The 19788-nt window shown below is 35.5% G+C and overlaps 1 protein-coding gene across 1 annotated transcript in view; it reads right to left on the bottom strand.

Annotated features, from left to right (window-relative positions):
* Positions 1-719: 719 nt before the first annotated feature.
* The window catches only part of SPATA17 (spermatogenesis associated 17), a 239005-nt gene continuing 219936 nt past the window's right edge, over positions 720-19788 (bottom strand). The window contains exons 10-11 of the mRNA XM_007988425.3: positions 9082-9164; positions 720-5051 (exon numbers count right to left, since the gene is read on the bottom strand). Of these exons, the coding sequence (XP_007986616.3) occupies positions 9084-9164 (81 nt within the window). The 3' untranslated portion in view covers positions 720-5051; positions 9082-9083. The remainder of the gene's footprint in view (positions 5052-9081; positions 9165-19788) is intronic.

Consider the following 19788-nt stretch of genomic DNA (forward strand, 5'->3'; position numbering starts at 1 on the left):
GGAGAAGGCAAAGTCCAAGCCCCAGATCAAGTTGAATTTCACTCCATTCCCACAGGAAAAAGCTTTGAATTACAAAATGAGAGTCATGAACATGTATGTGCTTGTCATGGTGCACTCTTCACTCTTTCTAGGGCACACTAAATAACTTTTCCCATGTCAGTCCAAATTAACGCCATTACTCTCATTTGAAATTTTTCATTGGCAGTAGTAAACACTGCAAGGTAGCTGAAGATGTAACACAAAAGATGTGATGAGTTGTAGTTTTAAATAAGCTCAGAGACATTAGCTAAGTAGAATTTAATTTAATCCATGGAAAATAGAGCAACCTAAACAGCATTCCCCAGTGACTTGTTCAGTCATTCACTCAGTTTTCAATAAAAATTTATCCTAATGCTTTGCACATTGGTTTTTTAAAATCTGTAACTTGGAAAAAGTGAATTCTGATCCAGCAATACTGACCCTTCCCAGGCATTATCATTACCTCAAATAGGTTCATATAATTTAGTAAATTATTGTTCCTAAAATGGAGGTGAAAATAAAATGGAAGAGAAAATCAGGGCAAAGTTAAAAGAAAAGCTGAGGTTAAAAAAAATAATAAATTAAAGATGAATTTAGCACAGAAAATGGATACCGTGCGGCTGTAACAGGTAGGCCATAAATGTGAAAAAACAGAGCAAAAATGGGGATAAAATAACAAGATTCATAACGTCCCCAGATGAGACTACAATCTTGAGTTGACGACCACAACAATACATTGCATAAATAACCAATTATACTAAAGATTACAGATATGAAAGATTATTTATTTCCCAAAAGGAACACTTTACCCAAGCAGCAATCATAGATTGATCTCAGGATCAACCCACTTAGTGTATATCACAATCTAGATCTACATCATGTATAACTATAAATTAGTGAGACTAGTTAAAAATAACAGGCCACGATGCATGCATTCAAATGACAAATGGTGTTTTATGAGAATGACTTTGCTTATCTGCTAGTTTATAGCTTCTATTAAAAGATTTTTTGAACTTCTTTATTTATCATTAACACATTCAATGGATTTCACTTTATGCCAGGTACTCTGTTAGATGTTGGGTACAGGGCATTTATCAAGAAAGACAGTATTTGCCCTCAAAGAAATTAGAGAGCAGTGGAGAAGAAAGGTATTACCTGATTAACTACAGCAAAGCTGATGTGACTTTTGATTTCAGAAGAACTGAAGCATCTAATTCTGAAGGCTTTTAAGGTATATGCCTTTAAACATCCACAGTGGTACTCTTGGTGTTTTTGGTGGTCAGTAGTCATTCAGAATCAAGTTTGGAGAATAACATCAAGGAATTACCAGTTTTGGTCAAACATAAGGTCTCATTAATTTTCTTAAGTGGCTCATACTGAGAATATAGAAAAGAAGTATATAAGTTGATGTAGTCTAGTAGTTTTCCAGGAGAAAGAGACAAACTACTTTCCCCAGTTATATTTTCCAAGAAGATTTCATCTTGATCTTCTCTCACCTTAATGCAAAGGCAGTTTTTACTCATCTGGACACCTCTGTAGTTATCATAAACTTATGTGTGTCTGGGGGGAGAGGCAGATGGTGGTTAAGGACAATGATATTACTTACATACACTAGCAATAAAGAGCCTTAAGCATTCAAAAACTTGAGTCTCATGAGAAGATCAAAGTCATATTCTGAACAACAAAATGCTTAGAAGTTTTTACCTGAGTACCACCTTCTCTGGAAGAACAGAGAAGGTCAAGGTCTACAAAATCAATGAAGGCCATTCATACCTGGTTCAGTTAGGGGACATGGTTGCCATTTATACAAACCTATGGGAGGAAATGCCTTCACAATCCAATGAAGATGGCCAATTACTTATTTTGTTCTAAGTTTAAAAACAACCAAAACCTTACAAAAGTACACAAAAGTGTATAATAAATCTTCATATAGCCAATCATCGGCTTTAACAATAACCAAGTCTTGGTTAATCTTCCATCATATCTACAGATGGTCCTCTATTTATGACGGCTTGACTTATGATTTTTTTACTTTATGATAGTGCAAAAGCAATATGCTGTAAACCAAAAATACAATTTTAAGACCTCTCTCCCCCCACCAAACATCTGAATGAGGCCCTCCTCTTGGCCAAGGGTATTCCAAAGTTAACCTGAAAAACTAGTTCAGGCCACGATGGGATGTGGGGGTGGGGGCAGGGCATGGGGAATTGGAGGTGCTTCATTATACCCTCCACCCTTTGGAATTCAGGCACCACTGATCAGCATTAACATTAAAATAGAGATCTTAAGATTTTTCGTAGTGATAAGATCCCAAGTTTCAGCCTGAATATAGTATAGCATCACATGACAAATATCAGGCCTTGAAAGAAATTGAGGTGTTTTATCCTAAAATATATTTTTTGACATATTTTGAAACGGCCCTGCAAGGCTATCACTTATGGGGAAAATCTACATTCTGTAGAGAACCTTTTTTCAGGTATTTTCACTGATCCAGGAGATAATTTACTGAGAGTCTGACACCTTTTTAAGTCAGATAAGAAACATTTACAATCTATGCTCTCTGAAGTCTGCCACCTGGAGGCTTCATCTGCATAATGAGAACCTTGGTCCACTTATTTAACCCAGATACTGCCTTTAGATAAATTCTTTGAACCAATTGCCAACTGGAAGGTCTTTGACTCTAGCTATGACCTGGAAGCATCCCCCACATCCTCCCACCCCTACCCTCTTGTTTCAAGTTTGAGTCATCCTGCCTTTCCAGACTGAACCAATGTACATTTTACATGTATTGATGGATGTCTTACATCTCCTTAAAATGTATAAAACCAAGTTGTATAGCTTGACCACCTTGGGCACACGCTGTCAGGACCTGTACTGACAGGGGCAGTGTCAAGGGCATGTCCTTAACCTTGGCCAAATAAACTTCTAAACTAATTGAGACTTGTCTTAGGGCTGAGTTCAGTGGCTTATGCCTGTTGTCCTAGTACTTTGGGAGGCCGAGGCAGGCAGATCGCTTGAGTTCAGGCATTCAAGACCAGCCTGGACCACATGGTAAAACCCCGTGTCTACCAAAAGTACAAAAAGTTTAGCCAGGCATCGTGGTCCATGCCTGTGGTCCCAGCTACTTGGGAGGCTGAGGTGGGAGGATTGCTTGAGCCTGGGAGGTGGAAGTTGCAATGAGCTGAGTTCACACCACTGCACTCCAACCTGGGTGACAGAATGAGACTGTCTCATAAATGTTTTTTTTTTTTAAAACGAGACTTGTCTCAGATACTTTTTGGTTTACAATGCATTCAGTAGAAACCATACTTTGAGTATGCATACAACTATTTGATTTTTCACTTTCAGTACAATATTCAATAAATTCCATGGGTTGTTCAATATTATAAAATAGGCTTTGTGTTAGATGATTTTGCTCAACTATAGGCTAATATATGTGTTCTGAGCATATTTAAGGTAGGTGAGGCTAAGCTAAGCTGTCTGGTAAGTTAGCTGTATTAAGTGTTTTTAACTTACAATATTTTCAACTTAGGATATTTTCAATTTACGATGGAGTTATTGGGACATAACCACATTGTAAGAGGGGAAGTATATGTATTTCCACTCACTTCTTTGACTTTGAAATTAAATCCCAGCCATCATATCAATGCATCTGTAAATATTTCAACATTTATCTCTATAACTTTGTAAACCAAAACAATACCATATGACACCTAAAAAAAAAGATAATCTTTTATACCACCAGTATCCAATCAGTGTTCAAACTTCCAATTTTTTCAAAAGATCTTTTATTTTACAATTTGTTTATTTAAATCAGGAGCTCAAAACTGTACACACACAGTGATTGATAGATAATGTCTTTTTAATAGGTTCCTTTTTTTCCCCTCAGTTTTGTAATTTATTTGTTGAAGAAACAGGTCATTTGGCCTATAACACTTCCCAGAGTCTGGATCTCACTGGCCAGCAATTTTAAATTAAAGCTTTTATGATCAATAAATCACATTTCCTGTCCCTGTGTGCTATCATTTGATCCAACCCCAAAATCCCGTGCAATAAGTTTAGTGTTATTCTCTTCAGACACAAGAAACAAAGATTCCCTCCAGCTACCTCTAGCAGGAAGTTTTCTTGTAAGGATATACAAGGGATGGGATTAAAGGATAAAGGAACCTCAAATGTTGAGTTAACTTCCAAGGATTCCAGGAAAAATCTAAGCATCGCATAAAAAACAGAAACCTCACAAAAGCCCAGCTTTTTGGAAACCAACTATAGTTCAGAGCCATGCAGGATCTGACACAGCCCTGGCATCCAGATTCTCTTTTTGCTCCCTTGGCAGCAGAGACTTGCAAATGTCTTCTCCATTTCAGAGTGCCTGTGTTTCTGCTCCCACACCCACTAGTCTGTGTCTGTTGCGTCTGTGTGCCTCAAGTTCAACAGTCTGAGGGGTTTCTAATTGGTCTAATCAGTCATTATTTCTCAGGGCAGAGCTTTTATGCTGAACTAGTTCACACAATTTACACTTCAAACCATTCATCATCCAACTTACATGTTAGTCACCCTTAATTTGGGTACCCAACACTGGTCTCATCATTTGTGACCCAGGTGATGGGGTCAGAATATGGGTACTTCAGGGGAACCTTATGGCACTGTTGGTCACCAAGGGCTGTGATTGTCACAGACATTCTCAGAGGTAAAAGACTCAAGTTTAAGTATTTGTTTGAAAATATATGTCTAAGAGATTTCAAATACATACACACAATAATTAATTCATGACTAGAGCTAGAAAATTTTATAGTTTATTGAATCATAGCAAGTATATGTGTTTCATCTGTGTTTTCCTTTCAGAACTGTTAAGTTTTAAAATGCAGATGGCTTCAGTTTCTTCTTCTGACACGTAAGAGAGAGAAAACTAGAGCGATTAAGAGACTCAAGGTCATTCATCAGCAGTGGAAGAATCCAGGACTCCAGTTAGTGGGGTCTTCTATTCACACTCACTTCACACCTTAATCTCAGTTTTACATTTCATCTTCTGTTTTCTGAAAACAAAACAGTAAAATGAAAAAAAGAAAAAAAAACTTCAGAAACACGAGTTCTTAAATTCTCTATTAAAGTCTTCCTCTCTTAGCTTTAGTTCAGTTAATGTCAGGAGGTCATGGCCCTGGACTTGACTCATTTTTAGCCCTGTTCTCTGCTCTCCATCTATGCTACTGCAGATCTTCTTGAACAATCACGATCAAGTCTGGGTAACATAGCGAGATCCCAGTTTTACAAAACATTAAAAAATTAGCTGGGCATGGGGGCATGTACCTGTAATCCTAGCTACTCAAGAGGCTGAGGCAGGAGGATCACTTGAGCCCAGGAGTTTGAGGTTGCAGTGAGCTATGATCACGCCACTGCATTCCACCCTGGGCAACAGAGTGAGGCCCTGTCTCTGAAAAAAACAAAAACAAACAAACCAAAAACCATAAACAAAAAAGCCAATCTTGATTATGTGTGTCACTGGACACATGGCATATCTGGCAAATCTGCCTCCATTATGGAAAACCACAGCAAAACATCTTCATACAGGTAGGTGGGGTGGTTATAACATTGTGAATCAAAGACAGTTTAACCAAGAGAAGGACACTGAAGATGCCTTTATTCTTTTCTCTTTGCCAATTCACTATGCCAAAACTTAAAAGGGTTATAAGTTCACATGATGCCAAACTGAATGACAAAATTTAATAATTCTTCTTATTAAACTAAAATTTTAACTCCTAACAGGCACACATATAACTTATATGCTTAATTATTATTCTCCCCTCATAGAACTTGTTTTCCTTACACAGTTGCTAAGATCTTATTCCCTCTGGAAAAAAAAGACCATGGCATTTAACCCCTTTCCCAATCCAGGTGCTAACTATACTTATTTTTCATTTTATTTATTTATTTGTTTTAGCTGAGTTGTTCATATGCCAAATTCCTATGGAAAAGGAGAAAAAGCACATTGTTTTTCAAACCTAATAAGTAATTTAATTAAAACTCATCTCATCGGGCCTCAAAATTGAACCACTTTTTAGCAGAAAAACAGCCTGGATCAAAGCCCATTTTGCAAAGACGAACTGGAGGAAGTTGAGCAGCCTGTAATGTAGGAAAACTCACATTGATGCCAGACTGAATCGGGTACATTATCCAATTCATAAAATTCCAACCAATGACTTTAACCTTATCTTGCTAATTTTTCTCCACAACAATGTTTAAAGAGACTCTGCCTGGAAAACTAAATGGAGCTAAAAGGATGACAAAGCACTCTTGACAGCACATGGCACATTCTGATTTAGACCAAACTGCTTTTGGGAAACTACTGAAAGTTACAAATAGTGACCATTTAAAAAGACAAATTAAAGACTCTAAAAGGAGTAATGTTATCCTAGTCAGACAGTAGATTTTAACATGTGTGTGTGTGTTGAAGATCTAGTTCTCTGTATTTTTCAGTGGTTTAAATCTTAGAGCATTAATGACAACAGCTAGGTACAGGCAGTGTTTATCCTAAACTCAGACATGCTAAAAGAAAGAAAGATTAATCTGATAAAGGCATCACTATTTCTAATCGGACTGATGGGAAAATGTAGTATTGGGTGTAAAAGGCAATGTCGGGTGAATTATAGTGAAGTGATGAACTACCTTGAAGCTGAAGCAATCAAATAGATAGCTCTAAAAATTACTATGGCATCTTTATTCAACAGTTTGGTGCAAGTGTCCCCATCTTGGCCTTTTTTTTTTTTTTTTTTTTTTTTTTTTACAAAGAGCAGAAGCACTTTGTTGTATTTGGTGAAATTAAATCTTAATAGGAGAGCCTCAGCTAAGGCTGCTGCCCTTCACTTACCAAAATTAAACACTAGACATTCATTTCCTATCAAAGAAAAGGAGATGACGTTTTTATAATATTGTCAATTCACAAAATTGTTAAAAATCCAAAAGAAGAGTTAGCAAACATTAAAAAAAATCCATTAACATATTTGTGTCTTTGCATTGCACATTCTTTTTAATTAGAAATAATGTACACCATTTGTTACTCATCTTTGTCTTTCTGTATAAATAATTTAGCAAGTAATTATTTCATCTTCAAGAAAAAAAGATAATTGCCTCTAAATTATTATGATTAAATAGAATAAAGTCAAGATGTTTTTGTAATTGGTGGAGTAGATCAAACAGTCCCTACTGGAGTGTTTTGTTTTAATACTTGGCTTTCATCTGGTTGCATTAAAACATCAAAAAATAGAAATAAAAAGAAGTATCCCACAAAAAGTACTCATAATCTCACCACCCAGAGATAACCACCATTAACATTTTTGCAACATACAAATGTATACATAGACATACTAAATATAAGTGTGTGCAAGTGTGTTTTTATACATATACACATGTATATATGTATGTATACACACAGACATATATATATATTTAAGTGAAATAAGACTACACAGCATATTTTGAATCCAGCCTTCTTTTCCTAGAAATATATTATAGGCTTTTTTTTTAATCAATGGGTAAAGATTTATGACATTTTACTGTCTGCATAGTACTGCCTTATATGTGTTTTATTATTTAGCTAACTTACATGTTAATGAGTGTTCAAGTTATTTTCAATCTTTCATCATCATAAACAGAATTGATATATCTTTGAGTTCAAAGCTGAAGTTACACACAAATATGAGACATTTTATTTACATTACTTCATACTCTGGCTCTCAAATACCAGATAAATGCTCCAATGGGTAATGATACTTTATAAACCTTTGAAACGGCAATTCCAATTGGTCTTATATATACATTTTCTATTAGCTCAGAATATTTCATATTTCCCCTCATGTATTCCTTCAGAGTAGCTAAAAGGTAAGACATTAGTATCTGCATTTAACATATTAACTTCCAAGTTGAAGCACTCAGTGGGTAGAGAGGAAAGAATAACATAAAATTGAAGGAACGTTGCCTTGAATCTACCCTGTGCTCTTTCTAACAGCCTGGTGCTTTCTCCTGGCTTCTTGGTCTGAGAGGATAGCTGGGAGATTCTGACTAGCGTGATTTCTCATTTCTGCCCCTTTCCTTCAATTGCAGTGATCTTTGCTGTCCTCACCCTGTACATTCTTTAAATTTGGCCGAAAATGTCACAATACCTCCTATTAGACACACTTCAATTGTAACCACTGCTCTATTCTAAAATGCCTTACAAATTGAATACAGTATTCATTGAGAGCTTATTTTTTATTCTTGAGTTTTATATGGTTATCTTTGTTCTTATATATCTTCTAAACATTGATAATCAGAATTCTGTATTTATTTCTTTGGTATTGTAAGATACTTCATACTTCAAATAATGTACATTATTCAGTATAATACTTGAAATGATACTGTATCATCACAGCACTGAGAAGTATTTTGGCTTTGGGGCACCAACAGTATTTTTTCACTGTATTGTGTAAAACTATTTATTGTATTAGTTAAAGATAAAGGGTATTTAAGGGCCAGGCATGGTGGCTCACGCCTGTAATCTGGCACTTTGGGAGGCCAAGGAGGGCAGATCACTTGAGGCCAGGAGTTCGAGACCAGCCTGGCCAACGTGGTGAAATCTCATCTCTACTAAAAATACATAAATTAGTCAGGTGTGGTGGCACTGCCTGTAGTCCCAGACACTACGGAGGCTGAGGGAGGAGAATCACTTGAACCCGGGAGGCGGAGGTTGCAGTGAGACAAGATCATGCCACTGCACTCTAGCCTGCGTGACAGAGCAAGACTCTGTCTCAAAAAAAAAAAAAAAAAAAAAAAAAGAGTATTTTAGATTTTTAATGTTCTATTTCTTGGTGTATTTTTGGCTCACTTTGGAGAAGATATCTGAAAAGTAAAATTCATTATCTTTTAAATGTTGAAAACCATTACACTAGAATGAAAGAAATTTATGGAGTCTTATTACATATAAATATTATTATAGCATGGTTTTTAAAATGCTTGATAGTTAAGTCAACCCCATTTGATTTTTAAGTGTTATTTAATATAATTTTTGAAGTACTTCTTAGCAAAAAGTCATACCTTTATACAATCTGTCCAGCTTTTGAATATAATTTTCCATACTTCGAGAAGAGCTCAAATGATGGTAATACAGTCTGGAAATCCTAGGAGGAAAAAGTTCAAAGATTACCACAGAGATCGTAATGATTTTATGTTATTATCATTATTGTTATTATTTAGATTAAATTGTTAGACAGACGTCTTTCAACTGCACTTCAAATTTCCTACTATACTCTCAAAACAAAATTAGCAGGTAAATTTTTGAAGTTTTATCAGTTGAAAATCAGGCATACTGAATTTCCTGGCACATAGTCTTTAACAGTATGAATGTCACCTGCAAGCAAGTCTGGGCAATGCAAACATCAGGCATATCCACCTGTCTTCAAGGAGTCACAATCTAAATTTTTTACCTTGGCTTCATAGGGGTTGGTACTTTGTTTGGTGCACAATAAATATTTGTTAACTATATTGAGTGGAAATGGAAAGGTGATACACTCAAATCACTATCATAGACGGCAGACTATGTTCATTACCCCAGAAGTGATTCAAATGAATGGTAAGGGAGTTCAGAAGGAAGAGGAAAGAAATCATTTTTTGTTGTGTAACTGGAGAAGCAGCATTTGATTGAGATGCTTGATTGAATTTGATTGAAATGGATGCTTTTCATGCATGTTAAAACAGGAAAAGTCATTAAAAAGGTAAGATAACTAAATCAACAACCAATGCTCTAAACGAATGATCAGACTATATAAAGGTGTATGTTTCTTCTTGGAAAGGAGGTCTATTGTTAATAAAGGTAATTTTGGCTGAGTTTTTTTTTCTTAAGAAAACGTAAGAGAAAAAGACCTATGTCCTGAGTCCAACTCTTTAGAGGGCCCATATATAACAAACACATGCAAAAATAAATGTGCTAAAGAACATGTGGACATGAGGGTGTCTCTGTCACTAGAGATCTTGTTCTCCACTCTGGTACAACAAAGCCTCTAGCCCTAAATACCTGCTTTTACAACTAAGGGTTTTTCAAGCCCCAGGGAAAAGCTCCACATCTGTTGCTCTGTGTTTGTCATGCCCAAGTGACATGAAGGATGGTGGGTTGTGACAGACACTGCTTTTAAGTGCAAAGAGAATTTGAGTGATAAAAATGCTTAATAAAAGGCAAATTAATTAATATGAATGAAATCTTTCTTGGATAGCATAAATGCAATAAAATTTTACATAATGAAGTATCATTTTCCATTGGTGCTGAGCATCTATATTCTTGCCTTCTTTTCATTATAAATTACAATTCTGGAGATAATCAGAAATCAACACAGTATTTGCAACAATGCACATGATAACTTTACTTTTTTCAATAGTAAATTATTCATATCCCTCTTAAATTTGAGCATATAGAGTTTAGACATCTGCATGAAGCATCAGTGATTTTTTACGTTGGCAACTTGATGAACACTGAAACCCAGAACTGTGAATAGCTTTATTTTTATAAATCTATATGTATAATAATATTTCATTTAATTTTCAAAAAAGTAGACCTGCCTTACAATAAATGTTAAAAGAAGTTTTCAGTGAGAGGCAAATGATATAGATTAGAAATTCAGCTCTACATGAAGAAATAAAGAGAAAGAATAAATGAAGAAAAAATAATACCTTTTATTTTTCTTATTATTAGTTGACCTAAAAGATAACAGCCTTTGTTCTAAATAATAATAACAACATTGTCATTCATGATTATTGCTTGTGGATAAGGGAAATGAATGACAGCAATGTTATAAGAAATGGGAGGAAGGAATTGGGAATAATCTGTTATAAGGTAACTGCACTGCCCGTGAAGCAGTATAGTGTTATTTGAAAGTGGGCTGGGATTACTCATAAATGTATACTTCAAACTCTAGAACAATCACTACAGAAAAATTTTGATATGCTAAGAGTGAAAGAAAATTAAATCATATTAAATGTTTAACTAAAACTAGAGAAGACTAGGAGTGGAAGACAAAAGCAAAACAAATAAGAAAGGGAAGATCAAGTTACAAATATGGTAGGTATTGATCCAACTATATTAATAATCACTTTAAATGTGAATAGTTTAAATGCACCAGTAAAAGAACAAGATGGGATAAAAAAAGAAGAACCAACTATATGTTGTCTACATGAAACTCGCTTTAAATGTGAAAACACAGAGTAAAAGTAGAGATGCAGAAAGTTATACCATGCTAACATTAATCAAAATATAGCTGGAATAGTTATATTAATTTCAGACAAAATAGATTTCAGAATAAGGAAAATTACTAGGGATAAAGAGGGGCATTACATAGTAATAAAGTGCCTAGCAATAGTGTGTGAAAATCTGAGGCAAAAATTGATAGAGCTGCAAAGAGAAACAGATGAATTCATTATTGTAGTTGGAGACTTCAACACCCCTTTGTCCATAAATGGCAGATCCAGCAGGCAGAATATAATTGAAGAGTACTACCATACAACTGTATAGAACTGACATCTATAGACAGCTTAATCCAACAACAGCAGAATACACATTCTTATAGAGTTCACACTGAACTTTCACCAAGATAGACCACATCCTGGGCCAGAAAACACACCTTAACAAATTTAAAAGAATAGAAATCATACAACGTCTGCTCTCAGACCACAATGGAATTAAATTATAAATCTGTAAGAGAAAGATTGCTGGAAAATCTCAAAATATTTAGCGATTAAACAACGCACTTCTAAATAACACATGGGTCAAAGGAAAAGTCTCAAGGGAAATACAAAATATTTTTAACAAAATAAAAATGAAAATACAACCCATCAAATTTGTGAGATGCAGCAAAAGCAATGCCTAGAGGAAAATGGATAGCACTAAATGCATATACTAGAAAAGAAGAAAAATCTAAAGTCAATAATCTAAGCTTCCACTTAGAAAACTATATTAAAAAGAGCAAATTAATTACAAAGTAAGCAGAAGCAAAGAAATAATAAAATCAGAGCAGAAATCAATAAAATCAAAAACAGGAAAACAATAGAGAAACTCAACAAAATCAAAAGTCTGCTCTTGCAATCATCAACACAACTGATGAACTCCTAACCAGGTGAACTAAGACAGAAGAGAGAAGACACAAATTACTAATATCAGGACTGAAAAATGGGGCATCATTTCTAATCCCATGAGTGTTAAAATGATAAATATTGTGGCCAGACACAGTGACTCATGCCTATAATCCAGTACTTCAGAAGGCCAAGACGGGAGGGTTGCTTTAGCTCAGGAGTTCGAGACCAGCCTAGGCCACATAGTGAGACTCCATCTCCCGAAAAGTTTAAAAATTGGCTAGGTATTTTGGTGTACACCTATAGTCCCAGCTACTCAGGAGGCTGAGGTGGGAGGATTGCTTGAGTCTGGGAGTTTGAGGTTGCAGTGAGCCATGGTTGTGCCACTGCACTCCAGGATAGGTGACAGAGTTCCTCATAATATTCCTTTGTATACATACATAGCAAGACCCCCTTCTCATAAAAAATAATAAAATAAGATTATATACCTATAGGAATAAATTATATATATATATAAAATTACATATATAGAGAGGAATAAATGAATACATATAGAAAATTATACATAGAGAATTTTTATATGTAACCATTACATATATAATTTATATACATAATATATAAAATTTTATATAATATATATTTTATATATCAAAATTTAATGTTATATAAAATTTAAAATAAATTATATCATATAAAAGTTTATATATTATATACAAATTATATGCTTTAATTATATATAAATTTATGTATAATATAAAACTTTCTATATAATTTTCTATATATATAAATTTATACATATATAATTTTATTTTACTATTTTTTTAAGAGAAGGTGTCTTGCTATGTTGCCCAGGCTGGCCTTGAACTCCTGGGCTCAAGGGATTCTCCCACCTCAGCCTCCTAAGTAGCTGGGACTACAGTTGTGTGCCACCATTCCCAGCTTTATTTTAAAAAACTGAATCAATAATAAATAAGCTTCCCAAAAGGACAGGATGGTTTCACTGGTGAATTATACCAAATAAGAAAGAAATTATATCTATTCTCTATAATTTGTTCTAGAAAATAGAAGCATAGGAAACACTTTCAACTCATTCTGTTTTGTAATCTGTAAAATGGGGATATCTACCTCACAGGATTGTTGTTTAATCACAGGATTGTGATTAAACAAGACAAACTATCTGGCTCTTCACATAAGTATTTTCCTCTCTTATTCCTTAAATAATAGAAGTCTATTCATATTATACCTACCATGTTCTTTCAAAAATTAAGTAAATTCCATCAGCACTTATAGGAGACTAATTTTGGGGCAATAATGTGGTGAAACAGGAGTTTGATGATACCATCCCATCAGTAAAACTATTTTCAGTAAGAGTATTCAATAGATGTCTATTCATTCGTGTTAAATTATCCATGTGTAATATCGTGGGAATATAATATAATGTGAAATATATATACAAATGAGAGAAAAATAAATATAAATAGAAGTTCTAATATTTTTTCCTTCATTTCTGTGAATCTTCTTGTGTACTTAATTTTGGACTCATCTGATCTAATGAAGCATCGCTTAATTCTGAGTTAGACCTTCTTTTGTGTATTTAAGTAACATTTTGGTGTCTGCAACGTGTCTGACACTGTGTTAGCTTCCAACCAATGGTAACCAAAACTTGGTCTTATCTAGTGTCAGATAATAGTGCAGATAAACAAGGACTGACCCCTTCAAGTACCTACCTTCTATGTCCTCCAAAACAAAATCTTTCAGAAACTCTTTATTGCTCTTATTTTTAAATCTAAAATCTCACATTCTTACATAGCTCTAATCAACCAATAACTGTGACCTCTGGTACAGGAAGAGGTGAAGATACCATCAGGAGAGCTTTGGTTTTGGGAGAAATCTGGTGCTGATTCGCATTTGTTTAAAATTTGCCTCTGATACGATAAAACATGTCATCCAGTCATGGGAAACTATGAGCTCAAGAAAACCACCTGCACACTTGCACAGTGTCACTTTTTAAATGGGGGTTGGGGAACTGCTTTTCTGAAAAATAACCTCATCAAGAAAAAACACTGGGGATGGTAATTTTAAATGCTGCCATAGCCCTTGCTTGCCAGAGCAGACAGCTTCTGCTATTAGGATGCCCAGCCAAACACAAATAATCCACTGCCAAAATGAGCTCCTTGGGACAATTTAGGAGTCTTTGGAAGTGAACGGCTCTCTGAGCTGGAATGCAGCCCAGGTCCATTTTCAAACCCAAGTCAAAATGACAAAGAGCACATTTCCTGGGCCACTCACCCCCTAAGTGTAAGATTACTTTAGGTTGGCAGCTGCACTGTTTATCTAGTTATTTAAGGCGTTTCACCAGATACTCGCAACTGAGTGCTTAAATACTTCAATGTTAGTAAGCAGGACAGCGCTGTTACACCATAGGAGACAAAACTTTTGAGATTAGAGAGATAAGATGAAAATCAAGAGCTATGCATATATTTTTCAGCTAGCTTATAATGTCTTATATATTCTGCTTTAAAATATGGCAAAGATTTTTCTACTAGAGTTAGAAAAAGGAGCATGGCAAGAACTTCTGGCTGCGTATAAATGCTGTTTTAATCAAAAATATTTCCTTATGTCCTGAACGAGACTTCAACTAAGTCTGGCTAGCAGTGGAGACTTTTCAGACTCTTTAAATGAGAGTTTACAGGCAGGTTTAAAAGATCAACTGGCATTATTCCTGCAAGATCAAACTTTGCTCTCATTGCATATAGAAAACTGTGATGACATGAAGATCTCTACAATTCTGATAAAAGAATATATAGGAAACTGTTACAGTTGTGGGACTTATTCCCTTCTTTCTGTTCACTGTTTTCAGGAAAATATCCTCAAGTATTCAATCTTTGTTACTTGTGTTGTTCTAAGGCCCAGAGATTTAGGATTTATTATGCATTCTTCAATCAAACCATTTGTACATGTTCCCAAAGAAGAAAATTTTAGCTGATGAGTTGATGATCCATTATCAGGCTGAATCTAAACAGGAAACCACGTTCATTTGCATATCGTGTGATGCCCAGAGTCTCACTGGAGATTGCAGGGGTCATGTGAAAACTTTCTTATTACTTCTGCTCAGAGGCAGTACTGCTTTGGGGTCAAGCTGCCTGGGTTTGAAATCCAGGTTTATCTTTAAGACTTTGTGATCTTGGACAAGTTATTTAGCCTTTGCCATGCTTGTTTCCTAATTTCAAAACAGATAAAATAACATGAAAATATAAATACATGAGTTCATCCATGTAAAGCAATTAAAACAGTGTCCAACACATAGCAAGTACTTAACAAGTGTTAGCTATTCTCAAACTAAGAAACTCAAATATACTTTTAAAAAATTGTAGGTGAATAATCCTAAATAGTTGCTAATCAAAGGTCATTTATATTTGACTTTAGTATACACATTCGTGCTTTTATTTCAATGTGGGTATATCTAAATTGTAAACTTATCTATTTGAGTTTCTACTGATTCTTTTGCTGTTTTTATATACTGTATCTTCCTTCTTAATAGTCCCCTCTGTCGGCCAGGTACAGTGGCTCATGCCTGTAATCCCAGCACTTAGGGAGGTTCACGGGGGCAGAGCACAAGGTCAAGAGATCGACACCATCCTGGCCAACATGCTGAAACTCCATCTCTACTAAAAGAACAAAAATTAGCTGGATGTGGTGGCATGCACCTGTAGTCTCAATTACTCGGGAAGCTGAGGCAGGAGAATCACTTGAACCCAGGAGGCAGAGGTTGCAGTGAGCTGAGATCATGCCAGTGCACTCCAGCCTGGTGACATAGCGAGACTCCATCTCAAAAAAATAAAAAAACGTTCCTTCTGTCTTTCTCTTATTTTTCATATTTAGTCCTTTCCCCATCTTTATGGACTTGACAGACCCACATGACAGACATACTAACTGAAGGATAAATGCTCGCGTTCCTTGTTTGACTAGTTCACTGTATTCAGTGACATATGTATTAGGCCATAATAAAAGTGATACAAGATATAAAGATATATCAGAAGGAATAGATTTAATTATAGAAACATAAGTAGATATAGAAAGGCAGATGTACATGAAAATGTGGTTTCAACTATTTAATTACAACCCAAAACACAGAACATGTCATCGAAATAAACGTACCTGAAATGGAACATCTAACTAGATACAATATGTTAGTTGGAATGATCTGTAGCCTGTTAGTGGTTTTATCATAGAGCTAGTGATACCAAGGTAAGAGATTCCGGCAACATTATTTTCATATACAAAGATGTGCCAATTTAAAAAGGAGAAAGGCTAAATGAAACTGGCCCTAAAGGGAAAATTTGGCTTGCTTGCGGTTAATCTGTGGGAAAATATGATGCGAAAAATGTTCAGAGACAGTATCTGAATGGTTTAAGGAGAATCAAATGAAATGGAGAATAACAATTGCAACTGGGACTGCAGCATTCCTAAGTTTTCTCCTACTACTACACTAAGTGTTTCTTACTAGGAGAAAAGCTGAATGCATCTAAATAATGAGGTACTGCAAGAAAATTCTTAAGAAGGGGAGTAACTGCTAAGAGCCAGGTTACATTTTGTTCACAGCTGTATTCCCAGGATTTAGCACAGTGTCTACTACAAAGTAGGGACTTGACAAATGTTATTTAGCTGAAAGAATGACTAAATAAATGAATAAGCAGATGTGGCCCTGGGGAAACCGTGAACTTGTTAAAAGTTTGAGTCTTCTGGAGTAGCACATCCTTACTCTCTCACTCAACCCTGTCACTCTAGAAATCAAGTGAAGGAAATGGAAGTCGCATGCCCTGGACATCATCAGGATCCTCCCAAAGTCCACACATGGAAATCTTTCCTTTTCCAGCTAGTAGATGCTGTGTCAGGTCTCTCTGTACGTTCAATTACCTGAGTTTCAAAGTATTTGAGGGAATGACAGAAATCAGGAAAGAGAGAACGAATAGAGAAAAGTGAGTGACAGATTTATCTATGGGGGAGAGGGAAGCTCTATCGGTTTTGTTTTGTTCCCAGTACCATCACAGGGCCTGAAACACATCATAAGATCTTGTTTAAATAGAAATGCAGGACTTCTCAGAGTGACCCTATTTTGAGAGGAAGATAATGCCTAGATTTATCCGTAATATGATGGTGTGTTCAATGACGACTTCTTTATAAGAACACTGGAGATCCTCATGATTCACAGGTCCCTTATTTGAAATTTGCCAACTTACTAAAATTTATTTGGAACCTCAAAATTAATATTCACAGTGTTTTTGTGGATAAACTGCAACCTAACTTAAAAGGCAGACAAGATTGAGAACCTAACTTAGGAGTATGCGCCTGTAACAATTGCTGAGCCTTGGCCAATCCCAGTAGCCATAATACTTCAGCCACTCATACACCACTGAGTGTTCAAACTGTGTTCAAATAAGGCAAACGCTGAGCTCTAACCAATCCAGCTGTTTCTGTACCTCACTTCCGATTTCTGTATGTCACTTTACTTTTTGTGCCTATAAATTTGTTCTGACCATGAGGCACCCCTGGAGTCTTTCTGAATCTGCTGTGATTCTGGGGGCTGTCCAATTCACAAATCCTTCATTGCTCAATTAAACTCCTTTAAATTTAATTTGGCTGAAGTTTTTCTTTTAACAACCCTAAGTGTACTGCTGAAATTCTGCCTAGTGTTCCTTAAGTGTAATGTGGAAAACATACATGATTGATAAGCTTCATTCAAGCATGAGTTATAGTGCTATTGGCCACAAGTTCAATGCTAATGAGTCAAAATATATGTCAGTTAGGGTGTTTTTAAATGGAAGCACACATAAAACACTATTATGCACTGATTGGTTGGCAAAAATGTTGACCAAAGCCTAGCAGAAACGTAATCCTATTTTCCCTGTAGGAACAATGGTTCATTATTCACCAATTCAGTGTTTGAGGTGACTTTATGGAACATAACTACTGCATTGACTGCTATAAGACAGTCAGGCTCTTTCATGACACACTCACTATGGCATAAACTTGTATGTTCTACCAGAATATCACAGATACGATGACTCCTGAGATATGAATAACATTGAACAAGCTACTAAATGAATGAGAACATGAATACATAAAATGAACTAATGAGTTGAAAATATTGTCTACTATTATTTAAGGGGTGAACTGTAAATAATTTTTTATGAACACTAACACCAACCATATATAGATTATAACCTGACATTTAGTTTAATAAGAAATAATTTTCATTTAAGTATAATTTCACTGACATAAAAAATAAGGTAGTGAATAAGCGAAACATTATAAATAGTATTCTCATGATCCTCTGCTAAACCTAGATGTTCATATTACCATCAGGAATAATCATGTTTTCTAAACTAATTTCTTTCTGCTCTTTTGAAGGATTGGTTTATAAACATTCATTTATTCATTCACTCTTTTAAAACATATTAATCAAGTGCCGACTTAAGCCAAGCAGTATTCTAGGGAGTAAGAATACAGCAATGAACAGTCATGCAAAAATTCCTGTCTTCATAGAACTTAAATCTCCAGTGAGGAGAGACAGACAAGAAACAAGTGAGTTATATGATAATAAGTGCTATGAACACAAGACAGACTAGCAGAGAAGGACTGAGGGAATTGGGAAAGGGATTGGAATTTCAAATCAGGTGGTCAGGAAAGGCTACCCTGAGGTGTCATTTGGGGACAAACCCGAAGGAGGTGAGAGCGTAATCATGCAACCTCAGATCACAGTTACAGCCACCGATTTGTCACTGTAACACTAGGGTCACTTCAAGTTACCAAAACCTGATAAGCTTTGTCAAAAAGATTGATTTATTTACTCTAAGATTTTTTGGGGGGGAAAAGTTTTCCAACATCTGAAACCTGTTAATGCATTTGGGATTTGCAATGCAGAATGTAGAGCCACAGCATCAAGCTATGAAATAGTATGTCTTTTCTCTGTAGGTGGCAAGAGAAGGGCACCATAGCCTTGCATATGGAAAGAGTTCTGTTAATTTCACTTCTTTCAAGAGACACTGTCAAATCCTGATGCTGTCATCACACAACATGCATTGATTTCACCACAGTCCCCAAGGAAGAAGTATTTAATAGTCCAGCCAGTGAATGGTACCTAGCCCATAATTTCTAGTTCCCATTCGTGTATTTATATTCTTTAGGCAGCAATGCCCAAGAGAGACATTGCAGAAATAAAGAGAACTATTAATAATGGTTACCTATTTATTTCATTGATACCACAAATGGTATCTAAGGTTAAAAAGTAATTAGAAAAATTTCACATAGAAATAACACTTGATGCATTGTCTGGGCAGGTGGCAGCTGGCAATTTTTTTAAAGATGGCAATAACTAGCTTTGGTTAATGTCGGTCTTCTTTTTGTAACTCTGGGCTCTGGCGAGGAAAAGTGATCCTTCTCCAAAAGGAGAGCTAACAGGGTACATTTTTCATTCATTTTTCTTGAAATTGTTCATGTTTAAGTTTTCGTGATGGGATTTATTATTATTTCTTGGTTAGCTGGAGGGGAGGCTGTTGCATAACATGTCTTGTTCATTTTCTAATTACCTCCTGAAAAGGCAAATACTCCTGAAACAATAAGCTGGTTAATTTAAAAGGCATAGCTAACGAAAATGAAGGGCAACTTTAGACTTATTTTAAAATC

Source organism: Chlorocebus sabaeus, chromosome 25, assembly GCF_047675955.1.
Source record: "Chlorocebus sabaeus isolate Y175 chromosome 25, mChlSab1.0.hap1, whole genome shotgun sequence".
In the NCBI taxonomy this organism is placed as follows: domain Eukaryota; kingdom Metazoa; phylum Chordata; class Mammalia; order Primates; family Cercopithecidae; genus Chlorocebus; species Chlorocebus sabaeus.